Source organism: Lepidochelys olivacea, assembly GCF_965140295.1.
Source record: "Lepidochelys olivacea isolate rLepOli2 genome assembly, chromosome: 1".
In the NCBI taxonomy this organism is placed as follows: domain Eukaryota; kingdom Metazoa; phylum Chordata; order Testudines; family Cheloniidae; genus Lepidochelys; species Lepidochelys olivacea.
In genome coordinates this window covers 195,731,169-195,743,974 of record NC_140411.1, presented here as the reverse complement: position 1 = coordinate 195,743,974, position 12,806 = coordinate 195,731,169, and the positions used below count along the sequence as shown (strand labels likewise).

At 44.0% G+C, this 12,806-nt stretch overlaps 1 protein-coding gene across 2 annotated transcripts in view; it reads right to left on the bottom strand.

Annotated features, from left to right (window-relative positions):
- Positions 1-9,161, bottom strand: part of IFT57 (intraflagellar transport 57) — a 34,014-nt gene extending 24,853 nt beyond the window's left edge. Inside the window, exons 1-2 of one of the 2 annotated variants that reach the window (XM_084652120.1) lie at positions 8,920-9,161; positions 2,978-3,140 (exon numbers count right to left, since the gene is read on the bottom strand). In XM_084652120.1, the coding sequence (XP_084508246.1) occupies positions 2,978-3,140; positions 8,920-9,113 (357 nt within the window). In that variant the 5' untranslated portion in view covers positions 9,114-9,161. The remainder of the gene's footprint in view (positions 1-2,977; positions 3,141-8,919) is intronic. The other variant, XM_084652119.1, reaches the window with a different exon arrangement.
- Between the last annotated feature and the right edge of the window lie 3,645 nt (positions 9,162-12,806).

Below are 12,806 nucleotides of genomic sequence, written 5' to 3'. Positions count from 1 at the left end.
GCAGGGGGGCGTTAAACTAAAAACAAAAGGGGAAGGTTAAAAAGAGGGATGATATAAACACTCACTTAACACAAAAAGAGAGGTTGAGAACAAAATTTTTCAAGGAAGCAAAGAACACGAAGAGAAGAAATTCCTGAATTGCCTATACACCAATACTAAGAGCCTAGGTAACAAATAAGAGCAATTGGAATCACTCATTTAATTATCATAAATTTATTCTAGCTGGTATTACTGAAACCTGGTGCAGTGATTCACATGACTGCAATGTTAAAATCAATGGTTATCGTGATGCTTGCAGACCAAGTGCCAGCTTGTGCCATGGCCCCAGGCCTCCCTGAACAGTTACAGATGCATAGCTGGAAACCAGTCTTGCTTACCTGCGTGTTGGCATTACTAAAATAGATATTAGATGTTAAATTGCTATGGATGTGTTTAGACTTTATAAGTGATTATTATATATATATATATATATATATATATATATATATATATATATATATATATATATATATATATATGCATCCTACCAGCATTTCATAATCTTTATGGCCCATGGTATAAAGTTATCTTGAGTATTTGCACTGTAAACCTCTGTAATTGTGTAACTCACCAAACAGGAAAAGGAGCACTGATTAAGGTAAAGTGCTCATCCATTGCCCACTGAAGGCACATGACGTATCATGTAGCATCAAAGGACAGAGACTTTGCTGATTGCATTCCATACTCCCTCCAGGAAGGAGAGACCTACGCATGAACTCATCTCATCAGTTTGGATAAAAGTCCCTGACAAGGAGAAATTGAATCTCTCTTTGCTGCTTGAGCTCTCACAGGGGTTGAGCTAAGAAACAAAAAGCAGAGACCCCCACAGAGTCATTCTGGGTTAGCCCTAAAAACATTCAGTGGATAGATTACTGCATCTCTGTCACCTTTTGGAACCATAGACTGTGACTCATTTGTGCTTATATGTTGCCTGCTTTAAGCTGTAAATAACTCTCTCTCTCTTTTTCCTACTTAATAAATCCTTAATTAGTTTACTATAGAAATGGCTACCAGTGTTGTCTTTGGTGTGAGATCTAAGGTACAAATTGATCTGAGGTAAGCGATCGGTCTCTTGGGACTGGGAGCAACCTGAATATTTTGTGAGTTTTGGTTTAAGTGACCATTTATCATTAAGTCCAGTTCACCTGGATGGCAAGATAGACTAGAGTGCTCAAGGGGCTGTCTGTGACTCCATGATAAGACTGTTACAGTGATCCAGGAGTTCACATTTGTTACTGGGTTGGTGAAACCTAATTACAATGCACACCATCAGTTTGCTGTGTCTGTCCGGCTTTGACAGTCTGTTCTGAGGATGGCAATCACGGCTGTGAACCACTCCAGACAGCATGACAGTTGCAAACTATTTAGGAAGGACATATATAAAAGGGGAGGGAGAGAGGCATTCTAGGTAAAAAATGGCATTAGCTGTTTCCCAGTCACTGATAACTTGGAAGAAAATGATAGTGAATGCAGATAAAACATGAGATGGGGTATTAGTTGGTGTCCGCTAGAGAACACCAAATCACACAACGGAACAGAATGACCAGCTTCTTACGTGCCTAACTATAATGTCTTGGGGAAAAAACCCTATGTGATCATGGGAACTTCAATCAGAGTGACATATACTGTCCTGGTAACAGAATATCCTTGGAATTTCTGATTCAAAAAGTGTTGCATCCAACATGCAACCAAAGACAAACACTGGTAGCCAATTCTATAGTAAACTAATTAAGGGTTTATTAAGTAGGAAAAAGAGAGAGAGAGTTATTTACAGCTTAAAGCAGGCAACATATAAGCACAAATGAGTAGTGGACCTTGTCTTGACAGATAAAGAGGAACTGATCATAGAACTAAAAAATTAGTGGTAACTTAGGTACCAACTAACTTAATGTATCTTTTTGATGATATTACAAGTTTGATGGATAAAGGTCATAGCACTGATAATATACTTAGGCTGATGACCGCTCTGCCTCTTTGGCGACAGTGACCTTAATAATTTGTGTGTGTTTACAGTGAGGGACTGGAAACTGCAGGGAAATGTTTCTGGGGAACAGAGAAACTGGGGTTCACTGATTGTTACCTGCAAGGCAAGGTTTGGACTGGCAGAGTCTCGCGGAGTTTGCTGGCAAGGCAGATAGACTGGAGTGTCAAAAGGGAGCTGAGACACAGTTTAGCAACAGCACAGCTCTCAGTTGCTGTGGCAGAGGAGTGACACAGGATATGTTTACACTGTAATAAAACACTCCCGGCTGGCCCACGTCAGTTGACTCTGGCTTGAGGGCCTTGGGCTGTGGGGCTATAAAACTGCAGTGTAGACATTCAAGCTCCAGCTTGAACCAACAGTTGCTTACAGTTCTGGGTATCCTGAGGAGAGCAACAGATGTATAACAAGACCTAGTGTCTGGAAGCTGAAGCTAGACAAATTCAGACTGGAAAAAAAGGCATTAATTTTTAACAGTGAGGGCAATTAACCATTGGAACAATTTACCAAGAGTCGTGGTGAATTCTCCATCCCTGGCAATTGTTAAACCAAGATTGAAGGTTTTTCTAAAAGTTATGATCTAGGAATTATTTTGGGGAAGTTCTATGGCCGGTGTTATACAGGCACTCAGACTCACTAGATGATCGTAACAGTCTCTTCTGGCCTTGGAATCTATGAACTACTCAGAGCTGCGTGTGTGTGATAATAGCAATCAAGGTTAAGAGAAAGCTTACTGTAGAATGAAGCCATTTTTGCAGTTCACTACAGGGAATTAGTGGCCCCAGACTTTATAAGCTTCATGTTAAGTTTCATGGTATGAAACTTACAACTAACAAGAGTCTGTCAAGTCTTCAGAATTGTAAGCATAGAGATTGAAGAAGCAATTACTACCATTTCTAAAGTTTATAAGCACATCTAACACACCTTTGAAAACACAAAAATATTTTCAACACTTACAAATGATCGCAACTCTGAGAGTATGTTTGATATTGTTGCGTTGGGGTCATCATATTCTTGTGGCTGTTCGAAGGGATGTCCTGCTTTAGTAATCAGCCAAGCAGCAAGAGTGCAAAACATGTAGAACTGCTCGCCGGGATTAATGGGCAATGCAAAGTAGTGCCTGTTTAAAAAGGGAAAAAAGTTAAATATGGGATTCTCTGAACCTTAGAAGCCTCAGTTATAGGGCAACACAGCATTGGAAAGCAGTTTCCTTAACAAGTTAGTTTGTGATAAGCTATTCACTTTTAGTAGCTTCCACTATAAATAAGGTCACAAAATGAGACCACCCAAGCCACTAGTATCTATCATGTATGTGACACACATAGAAAGAAAGACTACAGGTTTTACATGCAGTTCACATCTCCTGCCTTTAGTGAATGAGCAACCAACAAGTATGTCTTAATGAGCAAATAATTTGAGAGTGTTTTTGGAGTCCTCTGTGGAACCAAACAGACCTTGGTCCTCCTTCTCCACCTGGCTCATGCAGTTTCAATTACTCTGAATTGAGCTAGCCTCTTGCTTTTTATAAAACCCCAAATAACTCTTCTACAGCACTCTCAGACCCTTAAAATACAGTGGGCTCAATTCTCTTCCCCCTTCCTGCTGACTTCCATGAAATCAGAATCTGGCCCTATTATTCCAAAGACATCACCATCAAGTGATTACCTTGAAAGGGTCTATGCAAAATGTTCCTTCCAACAAATTGTACACAGAATAACATTAATTTGACTGATGGTAGATTTCTAATGTTTCACTAAAGGAAAAAAATGCAGTGTGAAAACAATTAGTTTCAATTCCCACGAGTGGCCAAATGAAAAAAATTGGTAATAAATCTATAGAAAAACAATAAGCAAAATAAATAAATAATGAATATCAAAGGGCTGTTAACCCTAATTTAAAAAAAAAAAAAAAGAGTCAGGAAAGAATTAATTCCAAATTTAAATATAAACCCATCTAGGAGAATACTAAAACAAATGGCTAATTTTCAAAACTTACATTCCTTAAAAAGACTTCCTTACATTTATCAGGAAAGCTCATTAGATGAAATATTAGACATTTGGAAGAACTGTTCGTAGAGGGGCCAAGGAAGAAGCCCAAAGAGGAAGAGGCAATGCAGAAGGACCCAGTGCCTGGCAAGTGGAAGTCACATTCTTTGTTATTATAATAAATGGGAGACATTTTGGGCTATGGTCCATTTAACTGTTATTTCGGAAGATATTACATGCAGGAGGTTTATTTAGCTTCTGTTGAGAAGAGAAGCAATGCCATTTCTGTGGCGCCATTTCCCTGCTCCCCAACACCACATGGGATCCAAGATAGAGTCCCAGAGAGGAAAAACAACTGAGATGCAACTAGCTTTGTTTAGATTAGCATTTACTAAAGCATGCTTATTTTACAAGATGCTTATTGTTACAAAAAGGGATCTGGGTAGCAGGCACAAGTGCATATTTCAGGAAGCTACCAGTCTGTTTGTAACGGTCATGCTGGAGCGCTGTTTTGAGTTTCACTGCTGTTGGCGTTGCTGTAGTGTCCTAGGCTGCTTTCATTACAAGTCCCAATGGCAACAAAGCTCCCTGAGGATGGCTATATTTTCTTAGGCCCCTGTTTAGTCGCAGTATGCTGTCTGCGGTGCGAGAGGGAGGCTGTCAATTCTACAGCTATATAGCACGCACACCCTAGCTCAGCATATTATCGATTTTTTTGCCCAACTTTTCATCCACGCCAGGCTGGTCAAGCTTGAAAACCAGGTGGTAGAAACTCCAAATGATCAGCCAGATTGTGGAGCAGGGCATAGTCGTAGTGCCCACCTCTGTAATTCACTAGCCGTCTCCATTCATTGTTATGCTGTTCAGTCACCAGCCTCTTAGAAAAAAAAAATCTATCTATGCAAAGGAGGTTTTTCAATGTTACTGTAGTATGCTTTGTTCTTAAACTGTTTTGGTTGTAACATAGGACAAGTCCAAGTTTTAGAAAAAGTTTCATATGGATTCAGATTCTCTAATAAAACCTCTCTCCATATTTAAGCTCAACCGCCTACAAAAAATATAACTGGGAAACATTCTTAGGGCTTCCAATTTTAGGTTTTAACTAGGGCTGCCAAGCGATTAAAAATTTAATCACGATTAACTGCACGATTAAACGATAATAAAACATTTGTTTAAATATTTTTGAATGTTTTCTACATTTTTTAATATATTGATTTCAATTTCAACACAGAATACAAAGTGTACAGTGCTCCCTTTATATTTATTTTTGATTACAAATATTTGCACTGTAAAAAACAAAATAGTATTTTTCAGGTCACCTAAGTACAGTAGTGCCATCTCTGTATCATGAAAGTTGAACTTAAAACTGTAGAATTATGTACAAAAAATAACTGCATTCAAAAATAAAAGAATGTAAAACTGTAGAGCCTATGAGTCCACTCAGTCTTGTTCAGCCCATCACTCAGACAAACAAGTTTTTTTACATTTGCAAGAGATAATGTTGCCTGCTTCTTGTTCACAATGTCACTGAAAGTGAGAACAGGTGTTCATATTGCACGGTTGCAGCCAGCGTTGCAAGGTATTTACATGCCAGATGTGCTAAAGATTCATATGTCCCTTCATGCTTCGTCAACCATTCCAGAGGACATGTGTCCATGCTGATGACAGGTTCTGCTCGATAACGATCCAAAACAATGCGGACCGATGCATGTTCATTTTCATCATCTGAGTCAGATGCTACCAGCAGAAGGTTGATTTTCTTTTTTGGTGGTTCGGGTTCCGTAGTTTCTGCACTGGAGTGTTGCTCTTTTAAAGACTTCTGAAAGCATGCTCCACACTTCATCCCTCTCAGATTTTGGAAGGCACTTCAGATTCTTAAACCTTGGGTTGAATGATGTAGCTATTTCACATTGGTACCTCCTTTGTGTTTTGTCAAATCTGCAGTGAAAGAGTTCTTAAAATTAAAATGTGCTGAGTCATCTGAGACTACTATAACATTAAATATATTGCAGAAATTGGGTAAAACAGAGCCGGAGACATACAATTCTCCCCCAAGGAGTTCGGTCACAAATTCAATTAACGCATTATTTTTTTTAACTGGTGTCATCAGCATGGAAGCATGTCCTCTGGAATGGCAGCCGAAGCATGAAGGGGCATACGAACGTTTAGCATATCTGGCACGTACATACCTTGCAATGCATGGGACTTTTGTAGCCAGCATTGATTTGTTTTTGAGTGCAGTTATGTAACACACACACAGAAATCTACATTTGTATGTTGCACTTTCACGATAAAGAGATTACACTACAGTACTTGTCTGAGGTAAACTGAAAAAATACTATGTCTTTTATCATTTTTATAGTGCAAATATTTGTAATAAAAAATAATCATAAAAAGTGAACAGTGTATACTTTGTATTCTGTGTTGTAATTGAAATCTGTATATTTGAAAACATAGAAAAACATCCAAAATATTTAATAAATTTCAATTGGTATTTTACAGATTAACAGTGCGATTAAAATAGCGATTATAATTAATTTTTTTAATCACAATAATTTGAGTTAATCGTGTGAGTTAACTGCGATTAATCGACAGCACTGGTTTCAACTGTTTAGACACCCTCCAATACCCACCCCCGGAAATAAATGCATTGTTTATTCAACCACCACCACAAAACCACCAGAAATGGTTACTCAATTCATGCTGACTTCACCCCTTCCCCAGGGCAGTATGTTTATACAAGCAACCGAAACCTCAGTATACTGCCAAGCCCACATAAAATATAGCAGTGGCACATACATTTCAAGGCTCATAACAGTTTACAAACATCACACACCCTCATCTACATCACCACGTGAACCTAGGATGAGGTTACACAAGGCATGTCTGATATCCTTTGCCTACCTGGATCCAGCCCCACTAAAGACAGGTGCACTTTCTGGTTGCTGTATTGGGCCTGCAAACCAGCAACATTTACAGTCCACTCCAAGCAAAAATGCTCTCCTCGTGCCTCATAGGTGTTGTGCAGTGTGCAGCATGCCACAATGATATTGGCAACACTGGGAAGGCAGCACAGTCTTTCCCTGAGTCTTCCGCCAAATGTGCACTCCATCCTCATCCTACAATCACTAAGCCTGAAACTGAACCTTCTTTTGCCAGAGCTTCTGAAGTCAGGGTATGGTTTAATGAGCCATGTCAGAAAAGGGTAAGAAGGATCCCCTAAAATTAGTGGGCACAGAGACCCTGTCACTTGGAGGGACTTGTGCATGCTTGTCCAAAAAGGGACCAAAGTCACAAAACTGCATTAAAAATAGTAAGATTTAAAACCAAACCAAACCAAAAACAGAGTTCTTTTTATTTACCTTCTGTGTTTTGAATGTTTGCAATGTACTAGGATCACATTTTCATACTTTATGCCTGAACAATAAGGGCTAGATTATTTTTATATAAAAACAAATGAAGAATCTCATATTCCCATGACTCCAAAGCTAGGGCTTTAAGGAACACACCAATTTTCATGGGACTTCTGACAAAAATCACGAGAGCTGACAACACTGCAATCTGCCAATGTACAACAAGTTGTAGGATTGAGACCTTAGATTGTAAACTCTTCAGGGCAGGAACTGGCACATCCTCTTAGATGCAATTACTTCACACAACAGTATGGGTCCCTGATCCCATTGGAAGCCTTTGGGCGCTAATACGGTATAAGTAATAATTTCACTAGTTCTCCAGTCTCTGTAGTTATCCAAGGCAGATGAAACCTGAATATCTCATAATACTTATTTTTAAAAATAGACACAAACTTCAAAGAAAAAGAAACAAGACTTTTGGGAAGTTAATAAACTTGACAAGAGTTAGGGCTTGTCTACACTTAGGCTATGTCTACACTAGCACTTTTGTTGGTAAAATTTTTGTCGGTCAGGGGTGCAAAAAAAACCACACCCCGACTGCCAAAAGCGCCAGTGTGGACAGAGCTGAGTCGGCAGGAGACACATAGCTACTGCCACTTGATGGGGGTGGTTTAATTATGTCCTTGGGAGAGCTCTCTCCTGCTGGCATAGGGCGGCTACACAGGAGACCTTACAGCAGCACAGCTGCAGCAGTTCAGTTGTTGTGTCATAAGGTCCCTAGTGTAGACATAGTTTTATAGTGCTGCAGCTGCAGCACTGTAGGGCTTAATGAAGATGCTACCTATGACAATGGGAAAGTATAGCTAGATCGGTATAACTATGTTGCTCAGGGGGGTGGATTTTCCACACTGCTGAGCGATGTAGTTCTACCAACTTAAGGTTGTAGCATAGACCAGGGCATAAGTAGACAGCTTGCGTACTGCAACCAGCGCCAATCCTGCTAACGAATATCTTGCCCTTTCCTTGTGCGCCCCGTTCTGTCTGAACCCGTTCTTTCCCACCTCATGCTTAGATTGTCAGCTCTTTGGGAAAGGGACCATCTTTCTTTTCCTGGGCTGTACAGGGCCTGGCACAACAGGGTCCTGGTCCACGACAAAACCCACTCCCGTCCAAGAAGCGAGCAACAAACCACTCCTACTCTCCCCGGTGTGTGTGTGTGTGGTCCGGGGGGGGGGGGCAGTTGCTACCAAGAGGCCCACATACATCCCCATGCACCCAGACTGTGGAGGGGTCAGACCCAGCAGCCCCCGTGCCCAGCACGGAGAAGAGGGTGAGAGACAACCAGCCCCCCCCACCCCCCGACGCTGGCAGAGCATAGCCCGTCCCAGTGCTGAGCTGCGGCTGCCGGGGGCGGGCGCCGCCCCTTCAATCCCAGCAGGCCCCGCTCCCGGGGACACCGTCCCCTGCCCCTCCCCCGCGTGTGGGTGGGGCGGGAGAAGAATGGGCCCGAGTCCCGGGGCGGCAGCGGGGGTCAGGGGTCACCGGCCGGGTCAGGGGTCACCTGGACAGGGGCCGCAAATGGTGGCGCCGCAGCGCCGCCGCCTCCTCCTCGTAGTTCAGCAGCTTCAGCTTCTCCAGCAGATCCTCCATCATCGCAAACATGTGATAGGCCGCGCCCGGGCCCCGCTCCGCCGCCGCCGCCGCCTCCAGCTCCTCCCCGCCGCGGCGGGCGCCCCCGGCGGCCTCGTCCGCCATCAGCCGCCCCCCACCGCAGAGTCGGACCCGCAGCCCAGCCGCGTCACCGGGGAAACAAACCCCACCCCCTGACCAATCACCTCTTCGCCACGTCTCTCCCAGCGGCTGCCGCTACTCTGAGCTACCAATCATTTCCCCGCTGTGGCTCAGGCCGCGCCATGGAATACTTTTCACCAATCATCTTCCCAGACTCTGGCACAGGCCCGCCCCCCCGCTCACTCATCCAATCACCTCTCAGAGCCCCGCCCCCTCATCCTGTGATGAAACGGGCTTCAGGCTCGGCTACGCATTTTGCGTGCGTCACTTCCGCTCGAACACTGTAGAGCAAAACTCTGGAGACGGGGCTGTACGGATAGGTTGCAGAGCAGTCACTCCCTTGTCTTCCGGTGGGGGCAGGCTTCGCTTCATCTCCCCCGCCCACTGATTGGCTGAGCGCAAAAAGGGGCGGGAGGAGCCGTAGGAGCGCCCAAGGGGGCGGGGCTGAGTGCCAGAGCCGAGAGGTGATTGGAGGAATGGCCAGAGGGCCGCCCCCGCCCCTACTCCTACTTCGCAGTCTGGCCGGTGGGCGGGTGACGTCTCACCCTTAGCCGGGCGGGGGGGGGGGGGCGCTGGTAGCGCCACGGGCCCCCACAGTGGGGAGCAGGCGGGGGACCCGCAGCAGCCGCCCCGCCCTGCCCCGCCCACGGAGGAGCGGGCGGGAAGCGACCCCCAGACGCCGTCCCTGCTGCCCACGCTCCGGGGAGGGGGCGGCGGACGCCTCGGGGGCGCCGCCCCTTGGCTGCAGGGCGGAGCGGAATATGGCTGCGCTGAAGCCCGAGCCCTGGCGTGGTGACGCGACTGGCTGCGGCTGGGCAGCTCGGGGTGGGGGGCAGCTCGCGGCCTTGCTGTGTCTGTCTGTGAAAAGAACAGGAGGACTTGTGGCACCTTAGAGAGTAACCAGTTTATTTGAGCATGAGCTTTCCTGAGCTACAGCTCACTTCATGGGATGCATAAAGTGCAACGTACAGTGAGGAGACTTTATATACACACAGACCCTGAAAAAAAATACACAGTGTAAGGAGCGTGATCGCTTAAGATGCGCTATTACCAGCAGGAGAGTGGGGTGGGGGGAGAGAAAACCCTTTGAAGTGATAATCAAGGTGGGCCATTTCCAGCACATTTCCCGGAGTTAACAAGGACGTCTGAGGAATGGGGTGGGGGGAGGAATAAACAAGGGGAAACAACCTCAGCCTGGACCAGTCCATACAAGAGATCCACTTCCTGGACACTATGGTGCTAATAAGCGATGGTCACATAAACATCACCCTATACCGGAAACCTACTGACCGCTATTCCTACCTACATGCCTCCAGCTTTCACCCTGACCACACCACACGATCCATTGTCTACAGCCAAGCTCTATGATACAACCGCATTTGCTCCAACCCCTCAGACAGAGACAAACACCTACAAGATCTCTATCAAGCATTCTTACCACTACAATACCCACCTGCTGAGCCAGAAGAGTACCCAGAAGTCACCTACTACAGGACAGGCCCAACAAAGAAAATAACAGAACGCCACTAGCCGTCACCTTCAGCCGTCAACTAATACCTCTTCAACGCATTATCAAGGATCTACAACCTATCCTGAAGGACGACCCATCACTCTCACAGATCTTGGGAGACAGGCCAGTCCTTCCCTACAGACAGCCCCCCAACCTGAAGCAAATACCAGCACACAAATCAGATGTCAAGAATTATAACATAACCACTCGGAGAACACTTCAATCTCTCTAGTCACTCGATTTCTGATCTCAAAGTGACTACCCTTCAACAAAAAAACTTTGAAAACAGACTCCAAGGAGAGACTGCTGAATTGGAATTAATTTGCACATTGGATACAATTAACTTAGGCTTGAATAGAGACTGGGAGTGGTTGAGTCATTATACTAAGTAAAACTATTTCCCCTTGTTTATTCCTCCCCCCTCCCCACTGTTCCTCAGATGTTCTTGTTAACTCCTGGAAATGTGCTGGAAATGGCCCATCTTGATTATCACTTCAAAGGGTTTTCTCTCCCCCACCCCACTCTCCTGCTGATAATAGCTCATCTTAAGTGATCACTCTCCTTTTATGTGTACTTTTTCATGGTCTGTGTGTATATAAAATCTCCTCACTGTACTTTCCACTTTATGCATCTGATGCAGTGAGCTGTAGCTCATGAAAGCTTATGCTCAAATAAATTGGTTAGTCTCTAAGGTGCCACAAGTACTCCTTTTCTTTTTGCGAATACAGACTAACATGGCTGCTACTCTGAAACCTGTCTGTCTGTGACGCATGGAGTTAGTTTCCAGACCTGAACCAGAGCTGTGGGTAAGCTGGAAAGCTTTGGCTCTCTCACCAGCAGAAGTGGGTCCAATAAAACAGGTTACCTCACCCCCCCATCGTCTCTCTGGGGTCTGGCAGGGTTTCGGTGTTGAGAGTTGGTAGAGTTTTAAGAACAAGGATGTGTGAAGGCTCCACCCCTGTGTTTTTGGGAGCGTAAGTCTAGGGGTTTGGGAAGTGGGATGGTTTCCACTTGCTTCTGAGGATAAATTTGTCCTGAGCCTGTGCGTTTCCCATTGTCAGTGTCAGCTTGGTAGCACCTCGCTTTTAGAGGATGAAATTCATCTGCTGCTCCATGAAAGGCACAAACCCAGCTGCATACAAGGGTACTACCAAATACCTACTGGGAACAGATTTCTCCTGTCTCCAAAACCTTTCAGCTGCAGTAAATGAGTTTGGTAATTTTAGGTTTCAGAGTAGCAGCCATGTTAGTCTGTATCCACAAAAAGAACAGGAGTACTTGTGGCACCTTAGAGATTAACCAATTTATTTGAGCATAAGCTTTCGTGAGCTACAGCTCACTTCATCGGATGCATACTGTGGAAAATACAGAAGATGTTTTTATACATACAAATCATGAAAAAATGGGTGTTTTATCACTACAAAAGGTTTTCTCTCCCCCCACCCCACTCTCCTGCTGGTAATAGCTTATGTAAAGTGATCACTCTCCTTACAATAAAAAGAAAAGGAGTACTTGTGGCACCTTAGAGACTAACCAATTTATTTGAGCATGAGCTTTCGTGAGCTACAGCTCACTTCATCGGATGTAGCTCACGAAAGCTCATGCTCAAATAAATTGGTTAGTCTCTAAGGTGCCACAAGTACTCCTTTTCTTTTTGCGAATACAGACTAACACGGCTGTTACTCTGAAACCTCTCCTTACAATGTGTATGATAATCAAGGAGGGTCATTTCCAACACCTGTGGCACCTTAGAGATTAATGCATTTATTTGAGCATAAGCTTTCATAAGCTACAGCCCACTTCATTAGATGCATAGAATGGAACATATAGTAAGAAGATAGATAGATATGTACATACATAGAACATGAAAAAGTGGAGTAAGAGGCTAATTAATTAAGATGAGCTATTATCAGCAGGAGAAAAAAAACTTTTTTAGCGATAATCAAGATGGACCATTTGGACAGTTGACAAGAAGGTGTGATGATATTTAACATAGGGAAATCGATTCAATGTGTGTAATGACCCAGCCACTCCCAGTCTCTATTCAAACCCAAGTTAATGGTATCTAGTTTGCATATTATAAGAACAACAAACTTTCAGTCCTCAAATCTTAAGGGCATGGTTAAATAGACTTTTGACCTCCAAGG